Here is a 22727-nt window from a genome sequence, read left to right as displayed (position 1 = left end):
GGCCAAAAATGCTCGTTTTTGAAAAAAAACAAAAACGTTACTCTTATCTACATTGCAGCGCCGATCTGCTGCAATACGAGATAGGGGTTGCAAAATCTCGTGACAGAGCCTCTTTAAGTAAATAACTGTATCATAAAAAGTTCTGAAAATTCCTAATATAATTTGTGTATCAATTCCTCAACATTTTCAAGATTTCTACTTGCTGTTTGTGAATGAAAACAGTCCAGTTTAAATCTAGAGGCTGAAAACTTGTTCCAGACCGAATACTTCTCACAGCTGAGGGTTTGTTACAATTATATCCTATCTAGACAATCCTCTGTGAGATAAACAGTGTAGACTCCAGACTGATACATTTTACCAGCACTGATACATTGTAGCAAATCATCAAGACGGGAGAAAGATCAGTGTTACTGATGTGTTTAGATCACAGAGGATTGTCTAGACTGGATCCAATTGGAGCAAACCATTTGCTGTGAGAAGTATTAGGTCTGTATGGGTTTTCAGCCTCTAGAAGAAGACAAGAATGTTAGCATTCACTTAAAGCAATCAGAGATCTTAAAGGTGAATAATTGAAACATAAAATATATTAGAAAGTTGCAGAACCTTATATAATACAGTGATTAAGCTTTATTTAAAACCGGACATAATGCCATGACTTTAGTGAATTGCTATATATTATATGTATATATCTGCGCTGACTGTTTCCACCTTTAGGCCACGGTCACACACGCAATTTTGATGCAGTTTTTTTTAAGCCAAAGCCAGAAATGGATCCAAAAGGAAGAAAAGGTATAATGAAAAGATTGATTCCTCTCCTTTCTTCTATATCCACTCCTGTGTTTTGCTAAAAAGAACTGCACCAAAAACTGAGCGTGTGATCCTGGACTTAGGAATCACACATTTAAAAACACAATGATAGAGAGTGGTCAATAACTCTGCTTTACTACTACTTACATTATTTCTACTGACTAGGGTTGTCATACAGCAGCAGGAGAGGAGTCATTTCCTAATTAATCAGATTTGCCGTCCAGGACCCTGGGAAAGCTGGGTGAAACTTGTAAGAAGAGGACGACTCTGCAAATTTGCAAACCAGTACATTGTGCTTTAGGTGTTTGTGTCTATCCATAATACGCTGCGTTTTGTGTTTCATGGTTTTTTACAGTCTGCCTAGGTGAGTTGTCTCCAATCTGTGACCTCTCCGCTGTTGCAAGACTACAACTCCCAGCATGCTGAGAGCTGCAGAGTCACAGATTGGAGACCATTGGGCTAGGTATTGACATGTCTCTATGACTGTAGACTGCAAGCTGCAGGGTCTATATGATGTGCGGTATATATTACTGTCCTCTGTATACTGTCATCCCCATATTCACCATCTTCCTCTATTCTACTTCACAGGTGTACACCAGGTATGGGAAATGTTACACCTTCAACGCTGACAAAAACAACCCAAAAATGACCCGACAGGGGGGGATGGGGAATGGACTGGAGATAATGCTGGACATCCAACAGGAGGAATATCTACCAATCTGGAGAGAGACCAGTGAGTACCAGAATATGTAACCACTTGTTTATTGTTACAATGTATCTAAACTGAAATACAAATGATGCAACTTTGCAAATAGTCTTAACTAAAAATGTCCTACCGTTTTGTGTGCACAGCTCCTATACCGACATGTGACTCCATCGTTACAGATTACAAACAAACCTTGTATGGTCTGATTCTGCAGACGTGTGTTAGGATATGTTCACACGGCTTATTTTCAGCCGTGTTTTGAAAATACGGGGGCTGAACGCCTCCAAACATCTGCACATTGATTTCAATGGGAAAACCTGCGTTTCGTTCCCACGGGGTGTTTTTTTTACGCAGCTGTTTGTAAAAACGGTGCGTAAAATAATGCCCCGTAAAAAAGAAGTGCATGTCACTTCTTGAGCTGTTTTTGGAGCCGTTTTTCATTCTTTCAATAGAAAAACAGCTCCAAAAACGTCCGTAAAAAAAACGCATCAAAAAAAAATGCCTGATCCATAAAAAACTGCTGAAAATCAGGAGCTGTTTTCCCTTGAAAACAGCTCCATATTTTACGGACATTTTTCGTTTGCCGTGTGAACATACCCTAATACAACTCCATCTATCCCTCTTCTTGATAATCTATGGACGCTTGACTGTAGTTTAAACTACTGTACATGCAACGTTTGCTTGTGGTCTGTAACCATGGAGACCCATAGTCTTGCATAGGAGCTGTGTACACAAAACAGAAGATTCTTAACCCCTTAGTGACCACCAATACGCCTTTCACAGCGGTCACTAAGGGGCTTTAGGCTAGGCCCCGCCTTTTCACAGCAGGCTGGAGCGGGTGCTCGGTCGTCTAATGACAGCCGGGCTCCTGCTCCAACGGTAGCGATCAAAGTTTACTTCAGTCGTGGCCGTTTAACCCTTTAAATGCTGTGATAAATAGCGAACACAGCATTTAAGTCGTTTACAGAGGGAGGGAGCTCCCTCTGTCACCCATCGCCGGCCCGCAAATGCAATCGCGGTCCTCCGATATGGTGCCATGGCAGCCGGGGGGGCCTTAGCAAAGGACCCCAGGCCTGCCCTGGCTATATGCCTATTAGGTATTAGTTTTACACTGACAAGCAATAATGCTTTATACTAAGTATACCAAAGCATTATAGCAGCGATCAGAAGATCGCATAGTGAAGTCCCCTAGTGGGAGAAACAATAAGTAATAAGTGTTAAAGCGTCTCTGTCACCACGTTATAAGTGGCCTATATTGTACATAATGTGATCGGCGCTGTAATGTAGATTACAGCAGTGTTTTTTATTTAGAAAAACGATCATTTTTGACGGAGTTATGACCTATTTTAGCTTTATGCTAATGAGTTTCTTAATGGACAACTGGGCGTGTTTTACCTTTTGGCCAAGTGGGCGTGTTTTTACTTTAGACCAAATGGGTGTTGTACAGAGGAGTGTATGACGCTGACCAATCAGTGACCAATCAGCGTCATACACTTCTCTCCATTCATTTACACAGCACTAGCGATATAGTTATATTGTTATGTGCAGCCTCATAAACACACTATAACATTACTGCAGTGTCCCGACAATTAATATACATTACCTCCAGCCAGGACGTGATGTGTATTCAGAATCCTGACACTTCTGTAGCGTCTCTGTGATATTTACAGCAAGGCAAGCGTAATCTCGTTTGAAATGACAGGTTACATCGTAATCTCGCGAGATTACGCTTGCCTTGCTGTAAATATCACAGAGACGCTACAGAAGTGTCAGGATTCTGAATACACATCACGTCCTGGCTGGAGGTAATGTATATTCATTATCAGGACACTGCAGTAATGTTATAGTGTGTGTATGAGGCTGCACAGAGTGATATAACTATATCGCTAGTGCTGTGTAAATGAATGGAGAGAAGTGTATGACGCTGATTGGTCACTGATTGGTCAGCGTCATACACTTCTCTCCACAACGCCCACTTGGCCAAAAAGTAAAACACACCCAGTTGTTCATTGAGAAACTCATTAGCATAAAACTAAAATAGGTCATAACCGTCAAAAAATGATTGTTTTTCTAAATAAAAAAACACTGCTATAATCTACATTACAGCGCCGATCACATCGTGTACAAGATAGGGAACTTATAATGTGGGGACAGAGACTATTTAAATAAAAATTAGTAATAAAGATTACAGTTAAAAAAATTATATATAGCCATTTTTTCAATAAAAAGTGTTTTTATTTAGTAAAAGTGTAAAAAAGAAATAAAAGTACAGATATATGGTATCGCCGCGACCGTAAAAACCCAAACAATAAGCTTAACATGTAATTTAAACCGCAAGGTGAACACTGTAAAAAAAAAAAACGCAAAAAACTATGTCAAAATTGCTATTTTTTTCAATTGCCCCCTAAAAAAGTAATAATAAGGGTATGTTCACACGGCCTATTTACGGACGTAAATCGGGCGTTTTTGCCCCGAATTACGCCCGAAAATAGCGCCTCAATAGCGCTGACAAACATCTGCCCATTGAAAGCAATGGGCAGACGTTTGTCTGTTCACACGAGGCGTATATTTACGCGCCGCTGTCAAAAGACGGCGCGTAAATAGACGCCCGCGTCAAAGAAGTGACCTGTCACTTCTTTGGCCGTAATTGGAGCCGTTATTCATTGACTCCAATGAATAGCAGCGCTAATTACGCCCGTAATTGACGCGGCGTTCAAGCGCCTGCACATGCCGGTACGGCTGAAATTACGGGGATGTTTTCAGGCTGAAACATCCCCGTAATTTCAGCCGTAACGGACGCCCTCGTGTGAACATACCCTAAAAGTTAATCAATAAGGTCTATGAACCCCAAAAAGTACCAATGAAAACTACGTCTTGTCCCGCAAAAAACAAGCCGTCATATCACTACATTGACGGAAAAATAAAAAAAGTTATGGCTCTTGGAAAGCGACGATGCAAAAATAAATAATTTCAGTTCAAAAGTGTTTTTGTTGTGCAAAAGCCGTAAAACTTAAAAAAACCTCCACATATGTGGTATCGTCGTAATCGTGCTGACCTATAGAATGAAGGGAACGTGTTATTTATGCCGCACGGTAAATGATGTAAATTTATGGCTGGAATTGCTGGGGTTTTTTTTCTATTCCCCCCCCAAAAAAAGTTAAGAAAAGTTAATCAAAAAAATTATATGTACCCCAGAATGGTGCCATTAAAAAATACAAGTAATCCCCCCCCCCCCCCCAAAAAAAGTCCTCATACAGCTATGTCAATGCAAAAATAAAAAAGTTGGAGCTCTTTAATTGATGGAGAAAAAAAATAAAAAATTGCTTGGTTATTAAGGCCTAAAATAGGCTGGTCACTAAGGGGTTAAGCAGGAGAATTTACCAAGATGCATCATTTTTTATCTTGGATGCAGAACTTTTCATTATACAATGGTTATTTACATAAATCCTGAGGACCCCTTTAAATTTCTCAGTAAAATGCAGTGAACTGTGACAGGTGACGGTTCTGGCTGACAGACATTAATGGGTTAAAGTCTTGCATCCGGGATATTTTACTAATAAATAATTCAGTGCAGAGCAAGAATCTTAAGTAATTACAAGAATAGAAATTATTCTGAAGTGTCCAACAAACATTAGAAACCACCGCAAGAAAGATGCAATTATCCCAGAACGAGACCGACGCCCGTCTCCTTACTCCTCAGATGAGACATCATTTGAAGCTGGAATCAGGGTGCAGATACACAGCCAGGACGAACCCCCCTATATCCACCAGCTGGGGTTCGGAGTGTCTCCCGGTTTCCAGACATTCGTCTCTTGCCAGGAACAGAGGGTATGTATGACATGAATTCCATGGGACTCCATTACTTAGCCTGTACTGATCCTGAGTTACAGACTTTGTTATACTCCAGAGCTGCACTCACGATTCTGCTGGTGGAGAGATAGATAGATAGATAGATAGATAGATAGATAGATAGATAGATCCTGTATTATACTCCAGAGCTGCACTCACTATTCTGCTGGTGGTGTCACTGTGTACATACATTACATTACTTATCCTGCACTGATCCTGAGTTACATCCTGTATTATACTCCAGAGCTGCACTCACTATTCTGCTGGTAGTGTCACTGTGTACATACATTACATTACTTATCCTGTACTGATCCTTAGTTACTGCCTGTATTATACTCCAGAGCTGCACTCACTATTCTGCTGGTGGAGTCACTGTGTACATACATTACATTACTTATCCTGCACTGATCCTGAGTTACATCCTGTATTATACTCCAGAGCTGCACTCTCTATTCTGCTGGTGGAGTCACTGTGTACATACATTACATTACTTATCCTGTACTGATCCTGAGTTACATCCTGTATTATACTCCAGAGCTGCACTCACTATTCTGCTGGTGGAGTAACTGTGTACTTACATGACATTACTGATCCTGAGTTTCATCCTGTATTATACTCCAGAGCTGCACTCACTATTCTGCTGGTGGGGTCACTGTGTACATATTACTTATCAGGATGTAAGTCAGGCTCAGTACAGGATAAGTAATGTAATGTATGTACACAGTGACTCCACCAGCAGAATAGTGAGTGCAGCTCTGGAGTATAATACAGGATGTAACCCAGGTTCAGTACAGGATAAGTAATGTAATCTATGTACACAGTGACTCTACCAGCAGAATAGCGAGTGCAGCTCTGGAGTATAATCCAGGATGTAACTCAGGATCAGTGCAGGATAAGTAATGTAATGTATGTACACAGTGACACCACCAGCAGAATAGTGAGTGCAGCTCTGGAGTATAATACAGGATGTAACTCAGGATCAGTACAGGATAAGTAATGTAATGTATGTACACAGTGACACCACAAGCAGAATAGTGAATGCAGCTCTGGAGTATAATACAGGATGTATCTATCTATCTATCTATCTATCTATCTATCTATCTATTATCTCATATCTATCTATCTATCTATCTATCTATCTATCTATCTATCTATCTATCTATCTATCTATCTTTAGATGAACTATCTCCTTACATGTAGTCACAATGTTTTATCTTTGGATACAGCTGACATATTTGCCACAGCCTTGGGGAAACTGCCAAGCCAATGCGGCCACAGGTGAAATCCTTCAGGGTTACAGTATGTACAGCATCTCTGCCTGTAGACTACAGTGTGAGAAACAGGCCGTGGTGAAGAGCTGCTCCTGTCGAATGGTCCATATGCCGGGTAAGCGTCACATATTAAGGTCAGTGTAGTAATCTCCCATCTGTGGTGCCACGTCACCTGTACTGACCTTCTAGTATGCCCTCTATTAAAGCCCCCATTGGAGTCGTCTTCCAGCTCTTCCAGTCCTTAGAATGGCAAATCTTCCCTCATAGACAGCAATACCCCCTTGTCACTCTATAAAGATGCATAGCTAAGCAGCTTTGACATTCAGTCAACTGGGAAAGCTGGGTGACCACCAATATGGCCTCCAGTGCAGCTCCCATAGGGGTCGTCTCCCAGATTTTAGAAGGGCAGAGTGATACCTCCCCCACTCTTGTATTGCTGCATAACTAAGCAGCGTTATCATTCAGTAGTCTGGGAAAGCTGGGTGACAACCTATCTGGCCTCCGCTGCAGCTCCCATCTAATGGATTTAGACCTATAAATGCAACATGGCAGGAACATTCCATTACTATCCACATTTTGTAATATTTCCATGTGTAAAATCCAAATATTCCTGTGAAGTTTATTCACCTATTAATATTGTCAATTCATTTTTTCCCATAGGAAATGAAACCATCTGCTCCCCCTCTAAGTATAACAGCTGCGCTGACAACACATTAGGTACGAAATCCCAGATGTTTTGTCTTATTCAGTGATAAGCTTGTCCTAGGAGCTTGCTATCTAACAAGTGATTACCCTCAAGGAGCTCTATGTCACTTACTGACTTATAGTTTTCTTCCAGTCCTATATGGGCAATATATATATATATATAATAACTTTATAAGGTTGGTCAATTAAAGAGATTGTTTTATGAAGAGCCTTTCCCTGCAATCAGCTGATCACTATGGGTCCAAATTCTTGGAAGGTTCACTCGACCATTCATTTTCCCTGCAGCGGCCACTGCAGGTGAAATGTGGTATTACATTCTGGCCATTAAAATGAATGGCTGACCATGTAATATATGCATGATCTGGCTCTGCCAGAATTGGAGCAGCTCTGGCTCATAAAAAGAGGGCCATGAGTGGGGGACTTCTGCTATGATGTCATAAGTCATATTGAAAAGAGGTCCCGTGTGGGACCTATGACGTCCATATCTCCGAAAAGGGCATGATAGACAACTTCTTCAATGATGAATTTAGGTATGTCCACACCACATGTGTAATCACTATCACTATATACAGTTGATCTTCTGGTCAGGCATCCAAATACTATTAATTGGTCTCTTCTCCCCCTCGCAGACTCCCTGGTAGGAGATAATAATGATAAATGCATTTGCCGCACACCCTGTAACATGACTCGCTACGGCAAGGAGATCTCCATGGTCCGGATTCCCAATAAAGGCTCTGCTCGTTATCTGGCTAAGAAATACAACAAGAATGAAACTTACATTAGGTAAATGAAGCTTCTTAGGAGATCCTATAGGATATAGGATCGTATAGGATAATCGTTTTTTCTACTGGCGGTTTTGTTCACTTATAGTTTATAATCATCCTGTCCTTGCTGTAATGGAAATCAGTTCACCATGTACGGACTTCATGCTGAACTTATGCTTATATACAGCAGTTAATGTGAGCAAACAGCTGCAGTATAAAGCATGGGGAAGAGTGATATAGCAGCAGCTTGTGTTGAGACAGGAGGTGGATTTCGGACTACCTCAGACTCCCAATAGACAGTGCAGTTAAGCTGGAGTCACTGATCACAGCTGTGCCATAATAGAGCAGAGCTAAAAGGATATCATTCTTTAGGGTCAATGCACACGATGCGTAATACGTGTGGCTCTGTCGCGCCTATTTGTGTGTGGTATATTTTTGCACGTAAATTGACCTGCGGTGCGGATTTTAAAGTCCGCAGCAAGTCAATTTATCTTGCGTTTCCGCTTGTGAATTGTATCTGCCTAGTGCTGAAGAAAAATCGCACCAAAATTCGCTTCATGAAAACACGCCGAAAAACGCATCAAAACTATAAAAACGGACCGAAAAATTTAGTATGTGAATTTCCTGCATATTGCTGCGGTTTTGGTGCGTATTTTCCGTAGCAAAATCCGCAACGTGTGCATGTAGCCTTAAAGCTGGGTTCACACTGTGCATTTTTGTTGTGTTTTTTATAGGCGTTTTTTGTTGTTTTTTTGGTAGATAAACTCCAATTTATCTCAATGACGGTCATCAACCCCCAAAAAACGCACATGTTAAAAACGCAACAAAAACACAATGTGAACGCAGTCTAAAAAAAACATCCACCCAATATACATCCTTCTTTACTTTAGACCTTGCACATTAATCTTTAAGTATGAGATGTCCGTACACTGGACAGCGGAGATTAAAGAAGAATGTCATTTTTGTCTCTCTGAGCCTTGTCTTATATGTTAAATTATAGGAAAAATGCAAAGGCTGGATTAGAAATATACAGTACACAGGATTTATTTACTTATTCGGTCTCATGTCGATCAAATCTTCATGGAATAAGAGCAATTTCGCTTATATACAGTGACAAACATTCTCTTGTTCAGGAAAAAGAAGCGGTTGTCACAACCCCGCCCCTGAGTTGCATACTAATGAGCATAGTCACCCCTCACTATTCCTCCTCCCTGCTGCAGAAATGCCTCAATATCATCAAATGTATGCCCATCTATCCCCTTCCTTCCCTGTATAAACACTGTCCCCTTACATTTCAGTCCCTGTTCCTTCTCTGTCCTAACGTTTATCCTTCCCTGTCCCTCCCCCTCCTCAATGTTAGATGACCATCTTGCTTGCTTGCTATTTCGGTGACCAAAAAGAGCAGCAGACCTACGTCGTCACGAGGACAATGGTTTTAAGTCATCCATGTTTTACTCCATAGGGAAAACTTCCTGGTTCTAGACGTCTTCTTTGAAGCCCTCAACTATGGAACAATAGAACAGAAGAAAGCCTATGACCTGCCCAGTTTACTCGGTGAGTGGTGATGAATGGACATTAGGTCATAATTCGGGGTGTTCAAATTGAGCCCCTTAGTGACCACCAATACGCCTTTTCACGGCAGCCTAGTCTAAGTCCTGCAAGAGTCTCCCGTTCAGGCTGGAGCGGTTGCTCGGATGTCTGATGACAGCCAGGCCCCTGCTCCAACGATAGTGATCGAAGTTCAATTAGATCGCGGCTGTGTAACCCCTTAAATGCTGCGGTCAATAGCGACCGCGGCGGTGTTTAAGTCGTTTACGGAGGGAAAGATTTCCCTCTGTCACCCATTGGCAGCCGGCAAATGCGATCGGGGGCCTAACAAAAGCCCCCAGGCCTGCCCTGGCTATATGCCTATTAGGATGTGCCAGAGGCATGGCCTAATAGATTGCCTGTCAGTTTTAGGCTGGATTCACACGAACGTGGCGTTTTTGCGGACGCAAAAACCCGGCATTTTGCGCTCGCAAAAAACCCTTGACAGCTCCGTTTTTAATCCGTGTATGATGCGCGGCTGCGTGATTTTCGCGCAGCCGCCATCATAGAGATGAGGCTTGTCGACGTCAGTCACTGTCCAGGGTGCTGAAAGAGCTAACTGATCGGCAGCAACTCTTTCAGCACCCTCGACAGTGAATTCCGATCACAATATCGAGCAACCTGTTAAAAAAAAAAAAGACGTTCGTACTTACCGAGAACTTCCCTCCCGGCCGTTGCCTTGGTGACGCGTCCTTGGTGACGCGCCTCTCTTGACATCTGGCCCCACCTCCCTGGATGACGCGGCAGTCGATGTGACCGCTGCAGCCTGTGCTTGGCCTGTGATTGGCTGGAGCTGTCACTTGGACTGAATTGTCATCCCGGGAGGTCAGACTGGAGGAAGAAGCCGGGAGTTATCGGTAAGTCAGAACTTATTTTTTTTTTACACGTTCATGTATATTGTGATCGGAAGTCACTGTCCAGGGTGCTGAAACAGTTTAACTCTTTCAGCACCCTGGACAGTGACTATCTCCTGACGTCGCGTACCCGAAATTTTTTTGCCGGGTTCGGCCAAAACGAGTTCGGCCGAACCCGGTGAAGTTCGGTTCGGTTGTCCGGGTTCGCTCATCTCAAAAACACTCCGTTTGGATGTTTGTAAACAGAAAAGCACGTGGTGCTTTTCTGTTTACATTCATCCTTTTGACAGCTCTTGCGCGAATCACGCAGTTCGCACGGAAGTGCTTCCGTGCGGCATGCGTGGTTTTCACGCACCCATTGACTTCAATGGGTGCGTGATGCGTGCAAAACGCCGAAAGAACGGACATGTCGTGACTTTTTTTCAGCGGACTCACGCTGATGAAAAATCACGGACATGTCTGCACGGCCCCATAGACACATATAGGTCCGTGCAAATCACGTGCGTTGCACGGACGTTTTTCCCGTTCGTCTGAATAAAGCCTTACTAAATATGCCAAAGCATTATAGCAGCGATCAGAGGATCGCATAGTGAAGTCCACTAGTGGGAGAAAAAATAAGTAATAAGTGTTAAATAAAAATTGTTAATAAAGATTACAGTTAAAAAAATTAAAAAATTTCCATGAAAAAGTGATTTAAGAAAAAAAAAAAACAAGCAAAAAACATTGGCGGGATTGCGATTTTGGTTTTTTTCCATTGCCCCAACAATGTAATAAAAGTTCATCTATAAATCCCATGTACCCCAAAAAAGTACCAATGAAAACTACGTATCGTCCCGCAAAAAACAAGCCCTCATATATCACTACATGCACGGAAAAATAAGAAAGTTACGGCTCTTGGAAAGCGACGACGCAAAAACGAATCCTTTTATTTCAAAAGGATTTTTATTGTGCAAATATCATAAAACATAAAAACCTCTACACGTGATATCGCCGTAATCATACCGACCCATAGAATAAAGGTAACGTGTTATTTACGCCACACGGTGAAAAGTGTAAACTTAAAACGCATAGAATAATGGAGGAATATCTGGGGGGTTTTTTCTATTCCACCCCCAAAATTTTTTTCTATAGAAGTTAATCAAAAAATTATATGTTCCCCAAAATGGTGCCATTAAAAAATATAACTAATCACGCAAAAAGCTCTTTAAATGCGACTATGGAAAAACGGAAAAATTGCTATAGGCTGGTCACTATGGGGTTAAGAGCAGTGAGAGCCCTAAGATAATGGTATCTTGCAACTGAACCACTTGAAGGTCCATCAACTAGAACATTGTTCTTCTGTTCTCCTAATTCTGAAATAACGGAGACCCCTGCCCCTCTGGGATGACTTCTTGTGGAAATTACCCGTTAAAGTATAGAAAAACATGAGTTTGCCAAATACTTGGACATCCCAGATATAGACCACGTGGTAACATCTACACATCTGAACGGCTAATGATTCTTATATGGACCTGTCTTTTTTTATCTCATCTTCCAGGAGACATCGGAGGGCAGATGGGTCTATTTATCGGAGCCAGTATCCTCACCATCCTGGAGATTCTAGATTACCTGTACGAGGTGGGTTACAATACATAGTGAGATACCATCGCATCTCCCGCAGCTTTGGTGTGACATATGATATGTGACTTGTATCTGTTCCTCTTTAGGTCATACGAGATAAAGTGAACAAATTGTTTCGGAGAAAACCATCTCCCACCAAAAAGCCAACAGATAACGTTTCAACACTTGCCATGGATGACCTGAATGACCAGGTATGGAGGCTGTGTATGGAAAGGAAGAAGCGTAACCCGAAACAATGGGGGATACACCAATATATAGGAAATATGAGTGGGTGTCGTGCTTGATAACATATAGGAAAAACACGTTTTGGAAGATGTTACAACCAGAAAATATCCAACACTAGAGCCCCTTCATTGACCACACACAACTCCTTCTGGTCTAGTATATGGCTCCTTACTAGTATTCATCTCCTTCTCCTTTACTTTTAATTGATTGAGAATGTGTAGAATATATATACAGTATATACAGGCAATGTCACTCATTTTAGTTTTAGCAAATAATCTTATCGGCTGCTATGCCAGTGACGATGTTGGGTGGTTAGTTGGTCAAATGGTTGGTTGGACTAATTTCCAAGCAGTCGTAATGATAACCGTTCAGATCAACGATCCTAATTGACCATGCCGCAGCACAATCGGTCAATTCCACTAGCAGCGATACTTACATTTAGAATAAAGATTGCTGCCTAGCGCACGGCTCTCATAAGCTTCACTGCTAGTCAACAATGGTGCTCCTTACCCAGCGGAAAGGAGTCTCCCCGGTGCCAGCAGCGTAAATCTCCTTGATGGAAATGATCATCAGATCCTCGACTACGACTGGCTCTTAAGCTGCTCATAGATGTAAAAATATTGCCTCGATATGACGAGCATTCCAATTTTTTTTTAAATGTGAATGCTAGTTGGGAAGGGGTCATACACGGAAAGATACTTCCCATGATACAATTTATTTATGTTGTATGAAATATTCTGCACGGGCATTGCCCTACATTTATTAGAATTGCACCAGTAAACTGAACAATACGATTATAGCGTTTACCACTAACGAACAATTACAATGTTGAAGCGTGGACGAAAGGTGTTCTGAATCCGACCTATGGAGCAGTTTTTAGTACCTCCGACGTAACATTTAGGGTATGTTCACACGCAGAGTCAAAAACGTCCCAAAATACGGAGCTGTTTTCAAGAGAAAACATCTCATGATTTTCAGACGTTTTTTGTGCCACTCGCGTTTTTCGCTGTGTTTTTGGAGCTTTTTTCAATAGTCTATGAAAAATTGCTCCAAAAAACGTCCCAAGAAGTGTCCTGCACTTCTTTTTCGCGTAAAAAAACGCAGCGAAAAACGCTCCGTCGGAACAGAACGCCGTTTTCCCATTGAAATCAATGGGCAGATGTTTGGAGGTTCCGATTTTTCGGCCGTTTTTCTGAAGTTTACGGCCCGAAAAACGGCTGAAAATAGGCCGTGTGAACGTACGCTCATCGTTATCGAGTATCATCATGCCTGTGGTCAGCTTTACACTAGTGATGATTTTGGTTGGTTGGGTTCACACCAGTAGACCCTGTACCAAGATAGTCATGCTGGGGATATGGTTAAACCAGGACATGGGCTTAGGGGGTGCAAAATTTAGAGGTCGCACCCAGGCCCAAAGGTTACTCAACCACATAAGAAGACACCAGAATTATAAATGGCACAAGGTAAGTGGGGGCACTGTTCCAGATTTTGTAGCGGGACCCAGGAGCTCTACGTTACCCCTCTGGGATATTATATCGATTCTAATGCTCTACTAAGATAAAAATAGGATAGCTAAAATAAGAAAACACATGTGTTATTGATTAAAAAGCATTGGGTACAATGAACAGTATAAATGATCTTCTAACTGACTTGACTTGTTCTATGTAGAGCTCCACAGAGGTCCATGGACGTCATCCAGAAGGAGCCTATGCCACCACAGTGCTCCCCAACCATCATCGACACTACACACACCATGGTGTATTTGAGGACTTTGCCTGCTAGACACATAATGGTGGGGTTATACCCACCAGAACCAACTTTTTTCGACAGGGGAAAAAACATTACCTATGATTCTTATACCCTGCCTCTCAAGCTCTACGAAGGAATCGAGAACTTAGTGTTGAAGAACACCTACATTTGGATGAACTAAAATTCTCTAGTACTTATGTCATGCAATGAGACATAAGAGCCTGTAAAGTGGGTGAAGAATAAGACCTGCAGATATACAGGACATCATGATACATCCTCTTTACTCCAGTCAGTAGAGTCCGTTCCTCTACAGAGTTGGGTGGGTCGTCATTAAAACTATAGCACTGGCTTCAGATCCAGTCTTCTTTACTTGAGTTTCTACTCTTCATCCATCTAAATCACTCACAGAAGATTGGATAAAAACCATCAAAGAGTCAAAAATAACAATAAAGTAGCCTGAGATGACACCAAGTAATGTACACAATGTATGTTAAGGACAATAAAAAATAGATTTACGGGTCACAACTCAAGGAGCATTGGTTTTAGGATATGAGGACTAGGGTTTGTAGATAGACTTCTCCAAGCAGCATAGTCACCAAATCATCTGGTGTTTATTAATGTTTATATTCATTTTATATAGTGCTGCCAATCACACGGCACAGGGCAAAACCCCAGGCACAATGACTAAGCAGATCTAACATACAGATTGTCTGTCACATAAAGCACACCGACTCCTCCATATACTCTAGAACCGAAAGAAAGATGGAGGATCCACTACCGGCATTGACCTTCAGACCTACAGTAGGTTTCTCAGCCTGGAAGGTAATATCTTTGTGGGACCATCTGAGTCAAGTTTGGTTACTCAATTTTTGGGAGCTTTCCAAGCTTACCAGAGAAGAACTAGCATCATGAGATGTTCAGAAACAGTTTATCATTCCAGCTAGATCCATTCACATTTGTCTTATCCCTGCTAATGTCCCACCACAGAAGTAAGGTTAGTATATTGAACAATAATGAAATGGATTACAGTCAGCTGCGTAGTTTGCCGAATTGTTAGACCGGTTGTTATAATTTTTAATAAGTCAATAAATTTGCAGGAGGACGACTATGGTAAGCCTATGTATTATAGGTGTTGAGATGTGTGGATGTACATACCAATTTTGAAATATTTCAGAAGATGCTGAGGCTGGTAGGGTCCCGTGACGGGATACTTATAGTTGGCAGCGGTTGGATTTAGGCTACAGAAGATATCCAAGTTGGTAAAAAATTAAAGACTGTGCGGGTACAGATTGAGTGGCCTCATAAGGCTCATACATTGGTGGGGCACCTATAGGTTGCTCAGTTATGTCTTAAAGGTTGATAGTGTTATCAAGGTCCATGGTTGAGGACTGTATACAAAAATGAAGACCTAGAATACTAGAGGGGTCCAATACTGAAGATAGGAGAGTTGGTTGAGTACCAACACTGAAGAGAGGGTTATGGTTCCATTGGTAATACATTGAAGATTGAATACTCTAGAGGGAACATATTGGGTATGAAACCACTGGTAGATCACTCAGACCAGTTTAGTAGATTGATCACATACAGAAGATGAAGATATTGAAGAACGCGGGACTGGTAGAGGACAAGTTCTTTACGGAGAGTTCTTGAACAATCGGTAATACATCGAAGATCAATGGAGATGTGACCATTAGTAGAGCCACCATACCATGCCGACTGAAAGGACAGTAGAATTATCACATACAGAAGATAGAATGGTAAAGGGTTTACATTCTTAAGATAGAGCCGTGATATAGGCATAGATAGCTCGTTCATACTATGTAGACTGAAAGGTCAATAGAATTATAATATACTACAGATATAGGAGTCGTGACGCTGAAGACTAAGACTTCAGTAGGAAGAATACACATTAGATATCACCAATGGTGGAGCATTCATATAATGTCAACTGAGAAATAAGAAGAAGAGTCGAAGACTGAAGATCGATAGAGGGGCCATACACTGAAGACAGAGGTATTGGTGGGGAGGGTGACAAAAAGAAGGCGAGTCAGTGGTGACAGAAGATAGACGTTTTGGTGGGGAGGGTTAGACTACAAAGGTAGGTCAGTAGAGATGTTGGTAGAGATGTTGCTCCATAGCAGCTGCTATGGAGTCTAATAGACAATGGGAGCCCACCATGACTTCATGTCTTGGACTTCTTTGCTGTTGAAGTTGGTGGTGTAGGGCACCATGCCAAGGTTTGCTATGGGGCGCAATGGTTACTTGTTATGCCCTGATGGATAGATTAAGATATAAACAATATTTCTTGGGTCATTACATACCAAGGAGAGGAGACTTCATCGCATATTACAGACAGAGAGCAAAGTTGAAGAACACAATTATAATAAGGTCCAAGAGCTGGTCCTACAGGAAGAAGAACATAGGGAATACATTCACAAATATGTTACAAATCTGGATTATTGAACAAGTGCCTGGCTATCCTTTCAAAAAGAGAGTTATAACCCAACCCCAATGGACATTTAACCTCACATTAGCAATCAGGTATGACTGCTGGGGTTTGGTAACCCCGTAAAATGAAAATCTCTATATCCCATGGATTAAATTCCAAATACAATCAGTAAATTATATATTTATCAAGGCATTAAAACGTATTTATAAAAAAGATCATCTATAAAAGAATTATTTATATATTTATATTGTTCACGCCATTCATAGTCACGTGTCTATTCAATGCAAGATCGGGGGCTTACATAGAGAAGAGGAACATCTATAGAAAAAAAATGAAATGGGGCCCACTTCTGGTTTATACTCTTTTCCGAGGACAGGCGGGCCGATGCTCCCAGAAGGGCAGTGATACCTTGGGCCAGTTTACCCTTCCCTTGTATGCCAAGCCTGAGGGGCCTATAGAAAGCCCTGCACATGTTCATGTAGGTGAAGGGGGATGGGGCCAGTTTGAACTCTGCCCCATCCGGGGCTTTCTCCATGATAACTACCCCCACATGCAAGATGTTACTTCTGGCTGGAACCTGGCTCAGAAAAAATTGTATTTCACAGGGATGATTGTTAAAATGGAAGAACTATCTGTCACATATGGTAGAAAGACCCCCGTATTCTTGATGTAGTTCATGTATCCAGGTGGTACTTTCAGTGAAGATGAAGACTGGACTTGTATTCTGGACACACCTTGACCTAACTTAGTACATCTCCATGCTCCTTGGGGCGCTACGTCTGTCCGGTTTCATGTAAGGACTGGGCTTGGGGGCAAAGATTTTGTTTTGATTGTACAATATTTTAATGTTAAGACTATAAAATAAAAAGTATTTTTAAGTGTTGATTCTTTTATTATCATTTGTATCTCATCTGTTGAATGGGTTGCATTAGAGTCCGGCAGCTGGAAGACCCCAATAACGAACCGGTTCCGATCCCATCAGTGCCATATTAGTGACTGGTGCATCTGGAGCCACACAGAGGGGCAACCATGCCTCCAAAGCTTCCACTGCGGCCACTATTGGTGTGTGGCATAGGGCTAGGGGTATTGCACTACTGCCAAGAACTCAGTGTCTAATTAGGGTTACTCTTCAAAAAGAAAAAGCCTTTAGGTCTTCCTTTAAAATGCACCCCTCCCCCCCCCCCCCCCCACTATATTTCCAGGTGTTATGTGCGATCCATAATTGCGTTTGAGAATTCTTCACTAGTTTTATACTTCAAAGCGGTCTGATTCATCCAGCAAGAAACAGCTCCAGCGTTCATGACCAAAGCAGGAGGCAGAGATGCTCCATATAGAAATACAACTTATTACACAATGTAACGTACAAGTGTCACAATCCTCCGTCCAGTAACTCCATACAGCCAGTGTATCTAAGCCTATCATATGACACGGTCTGCTGAGTTGCTGTATCTAAGCCTATCATGTGTGATACTGTCTGCCGAGTCACTGTATCTAAGCCGATCATGTGTGATACTGTAGGCTTAGTTGCTGTATCTAAGCCTATCATGTGTGATACTGTCTGCTGAGCTGTGTATCTAATCCTATCATGATACTGTCTGCTAAGTCGCTGTATCTAAGCCTATCATGTGTGATACTGTCTGCCGAGTCTCTGTATCTAAGTCTATCATGTGTGATACTGTAGGCTGAGTCGCTGTATCTAAGCCTATCATGTGTGACACTGTCTGCTGAGTCGCTGTATCAAAGCCTTTTCATGTGTGATACTGTCTGCTGAGCTGTGTATCTAAGCCTATCATGTGTGATAGTCGGTTGAGCTGTGTATCTAAACCTATTATGTGATACTGTCTTCTGAATGGTGTATCTAAGCCTATCATGTGTGATACTGTCTGCTGAGATGCTTTATTTAAGCCTATCCTGTGTGATACTGTCTGCTGAGCTGGTGTATCTAAGCCTATCATGTGTGATACTGTCTGGTCAGCCACTGTATCTAAGTCTAACATGTGTGATACTGCCTACTTAAGCAGTGTATCTAAATCTATCATTTGTTATACTATTAGGGCATATGGACGTCATAGCGGGGGTCCCACGCCTCAATGAGTCATAATGGTCAGCTGCTCTGTAAGAGGGGCTCCTGGTCTGGCAGACTCGATCTGACTATATATTACATGGATGATCCCTCGTCCAAATGGCTGTCATGTAATATTGCAATTCTACTTCAGCAGCCGTCGCAGGGGAAATGTCTGGCCAGGGAAGGCTTCCCCCAGCAATATCGGCCCAGCGGCAGCTTCAATAGGAAGAGAATTGTCTCAGATCAGACAACCCCTTTAAGGAGTTCTAAATTAATCGAGGGGAGTCCCTAATTTAGGATCCCCCCTCTCTGCATGACTTGGCACATATGTGCATTAAATGGAGAGCCCATTGATATAAGTGAGAACTGTGTAATACTTTATTTCTCCTGTGGTGGCACTGCAGGGAAATTAAACACTTGCTGCCAGGTTCCCCCAAAAGATTGCAGCTGATTGCTGGGGGCCCCAGCAGTGGGGGATCTAATTTTCAGGGAACCCTTGTAACAAAAAGGGAACCCCTTTAAGAAAATGTTCTTTAATAAAGGAAGTAGCGATATTTTCATATCCAAAATGTATTGTGATAAATGTAAAGAATTATCCTGCTGTATTTCAGCTGCGGGACAGTCGGGGTAATAATCAGGTATAAATAAATGATGTGTTTACCTAAAGACCGAGAACAGATGTAGGCGGTGAAGAACGGAAGGGGGTGATGTTTCTATAGAAACCATAGCAATATTTTGGGATTGATACATTGTGTTGTGTTTTGCATTTGGAGGATATTGAGTCGTATCTTTAATGCATATCTGATCTGCATCGACGGAAATATTCACAAAACTGATATATAAGTCACTTTGTACGAGTAGCGAGAACCTAAAAAAAAAATTTTTCATCTCTGTTTGTTGCTTAGGGCAAAGCAGTGACTCCAGATTATCTGCACTGTATAATAGAGTCTCTTTTCTCATCAGAAGCTCAGACTGATGACTTCCCCCATGCTGTACACTGCAGCTCTGCTTGTTTACATTGAATGCTTGTTTACATTAAGCACAAGCTCAGCAGGAAGTCAGTGTATGGATTAAAAAAACGTCTGTTACACGGACACATGTATTTCAATGGGGCCGTTCACACGACCGTTGTTTTAATGGACCGTGTGAAGGGTCCGTTGAAAAATAGAACATGTCCTATTTTCTTCTGTTTTCACGGATCCCTCGATAGACTCAAGTCTATGGGGATCCGTAATAACGGGACCCACAGAGGGGCACCTAGGATGTGAGCCGGGAAGCGGTCCCCCACACCGTGTCTACAAAAATAGTAACTGGGTCCTATGTCATAAAATACACGGTCCCCTGTTATTATAGTGATAACACTATACTTACCCTCCTTCCCGTGCGCAGAGGAAGTCCTGACGTCTTCTCGCGTCATGATGTCACAACGCTGTGCGCCACGCATGACGTCACGACGCTGGATAGTGTCGGGACATCCGCTGCACCCGGAGCCGAAGAGGATGGTAATTGTAAGGGTATGTTCGCACGGAGTGTTTTCAGCCGTTTTTCGGGCCGTAAACGTCCCGAAAAACGGCTGATAAATCGGAAGCAGAACGCCTACAAACATCTGCCCATTCATTTCAATGTGAGAACGACGTTCTGTTCCGACGTTCTGTTCACTTCTTCAGCCGTTTTTTAAACCGTTTTTCATAGACTCTATAGAAAAACAGCTCCAAATTAGGCCGTTAAAAATGCAGCGAAAAACGCGATTTTGCTTAAAAAAACTTCAATAAAATATTTTTTCTTTGTATTTTTTTTAAACTTTATTACCACCGCCTTATTAACAGCTGCTGGCTGATTGACAACGCCCATTACTAAGGCGGGACTTAGTGTTAGCCAGTGCAGAGGCGAACACTAACCCCCATTATTACCCCGGTACCCACCACCACCAGGGGTACTGGGAAGAGCTTAGTACCATCCAGTACCCGACCATCTGTAATGTAGGTCGGGCACTGGGGCGGCCGCAGGCTGGTATTATCAGGCTGGGAAAGACCAAACACAGTGGTTCTTCCCACCCTGTAATGCCAGGCTGCTGCTGCTGCTGCTGTGTTGTCTGCTGCTGGGCCATGTATCTAAGCCTATCATGTGTGATACTGTCTGCTGAAACAATGCATCCAATTCTATCCAGCGGTGGAGCTATAGGAGCCTTAGTCTAAGGGTATGTTCACGCGCTTAGCAAAAAAAGTCTGAAAATACGGAACTTTTTTCAAGGGAAAACAGCTCCTGATTTTCAGAAGTTTTTTAAGCCACTCGCGATTTTTGCGGCATTTTTAACGGCCGTTTTTGGAGCTGTTTTTCTAGACTGAAACGTCATCCTGGGAAGCCGGACTGGAGACAGAAGCAGGGAGTTCTCGATAAGTATGAACTTCTATTTTTTTACAGGTTGATGTATATTGTGATCGGTAGTCACTGTCCAGGGGGCAGAAACAGTTACTGCCGATCGCTTAACTCTTTCAGCACCCTGGACAGTGACTATTTACTGACGTCACCTAGCAACGCTCCCGTAATTATGGATGCACACACGTAGTCACCCGTAATTACGGGAGCCCCATTGACTTCCTCAGTCTGGCTGTAGACCTAGAAATACATAGGTCCAGCCAGAATGAAGAAATGTCATGTCCAAAAAGCAAGACGCATCCGCAGCACACATAACATGTGCATGACAGCTGCGGACTTCATTGCGGAAATTAGAATCTCCATTGAAGTCAATGGAGAAATTCCGCCATGAGTCCGCAAACAGTCCGCCACAACTCCGCAACAACCATTGCATGCTGCGACACCAAATTCCGCACCGCAGCCTATGCTCCGCAGCGGAATTGTCCGTAGCGTGCAAACGAACCCTACTAAAAAGCTGAGGAAAGCAATGGAGAAACGGGTACGCTGCGGATTTCCGCTCCGGAGTGTCCGCAACGGATTTCCAGAGCAATTCCGCCACATCTGGTCATGCCCTAACTCTGCATTTTTTCCAAAATTAAAATGAAAGTAAATTAAATGGTAATGTACCGTATATGTAGCAAAAAGCAGCACCTAAGGAAGTACAACTCGTCCTGGCAAAAAAAGTTGAACAAAAAATAAAAAAGTTTTGACCACTGGGATGCAAATAGGCAAAAAAAAAACTGTTCATGTCTTGATGGCCTAAATTATCCCAGTCCTCAAATGTAAGGGTTAATTCTGAGGATGACCCCTATATGATGTCTCAGTACTGTAAACATACAGAGCTTTCAGGGCATGCCTGAAAACAGACCAGACGCCTCCTGGGTCACACTAAAAAAAAGAAGAACAAGCAAAGCGCCGGCGCCAGCTGAACAAATCCCTGTTGGCATTTGAGATATAAGCCGAAGGGCACAAATGTTTATGACAGGACCAGCTCAGGATAAGGTTTCGGACGCTAGATCTGAAGCCCCAGAGAGTCGAGCGCGTCCGTCACATCAGACCGCCGCCAGGAACAAAGATGCCAGTGGCTGCGCTTCCCTCCTGCTGGCGTTATAATGTCTACTAAGATAAAGAGGGCACCTGTGAACTCTCAAAACATAAACCCAAAAAACTGGCACGTACTCAATCCCTTCTTACCATCTTTATAACTTTACGTGGGCACAAGCGCTGTGCCAGGTATGCCCGGCACGTAATGTTACCACACATTAAGCAATATGTGTGTATGTATATATATATATATATATATATATATATATATATATATATATATACTACATTGCTTTATAGTATATGTATCCAATGCAGCGCAGGGTGAGGTGCCCGAGTGCCAAGGTGGAAGGCAAGTGTGGGTCATGCTGCCAAGACCGTTACATCAGGACAACAGACAGCATGAAAGTAATAAATAGGGGGCACAGACATTCTTGAAAAGGATTTTAATTACAAAAAGTCATTCCTTTAATAATTCGGCATCTGATAATCTGGAAAGTCTGATAATCCGGCACTTGTTTCCAACACAGAACTGCAATATAATTTTGGAATTTCACAAGACCAAAAGCAGAAGACTGAGAAGAAGTTTCTTTCATGAATCCGGGTTCCCATGGGTC

The 22727-nt window shown here is 42.3% G+C and overlaps 1 protein-coding gene across 2 annotated transcripts in view; it reads left to right on the top strand.

Annotated features, from left to right (window-relative positions):
- The window catches only part of ASIC4 (acid sensing ion channel subunit family member 4), a 240528-nt gene extending 223059 nt beyond the window's left edge, over positions 1-17469 (top strand). For both annotated transcript variants that reach the window (XM_075829129.1, XM_075829130.1), the window contains exons 2-10: positions 1396-1540; positions 5214-5341; positions 6589-6748; positions 7294-7350; positions 7968-8121; positions 9565-9656; positions 12081-12160; positions 12250-12354; positions 14057-17469. In XM_075829129.1, the coding sequence (XP_075685244.1) occupies positions 1396-1540; positions 5214-5341; positions 6589-6748; positions 7294-7350; positions 7968-8121; positions 9565-9656; positions 12081-12160; positions 12250-12354; positions 14057-14170 (1035 nt within the window). In that variant the 3' untranslated portion in view covers positions 14171-17469. The remainder of the gene's footprint in view (positions 1-1395; positions 1541-5213; positions 5342-6588; positions 6749-7293; positions 7351-7967; positions 8122-9564; positions 9657-12080; positions 12161-12249; positions 12355-14056) is intronic.
- Positions 17470-22727: the final 5258 nt, after the last annotated feature.

This window comes from Rhinoderma darwinii, chromosome 6 (assembly GCF_050947455.1).
Source record: "Rhinoderma darwinii isolate aRhiDar2 chromosome 6, aRhiDar2.hap1, whole genome shotgun sequence".
NCBI lineage: Eukaryota > Metazoa > Chordata > Amphibia > Anura > Rhinodermatidae > Rhinoderma > Rhinoderma darwinii.
This window is presented reverse-complemented; position numbering and strand designations above follow the sequence as displayed.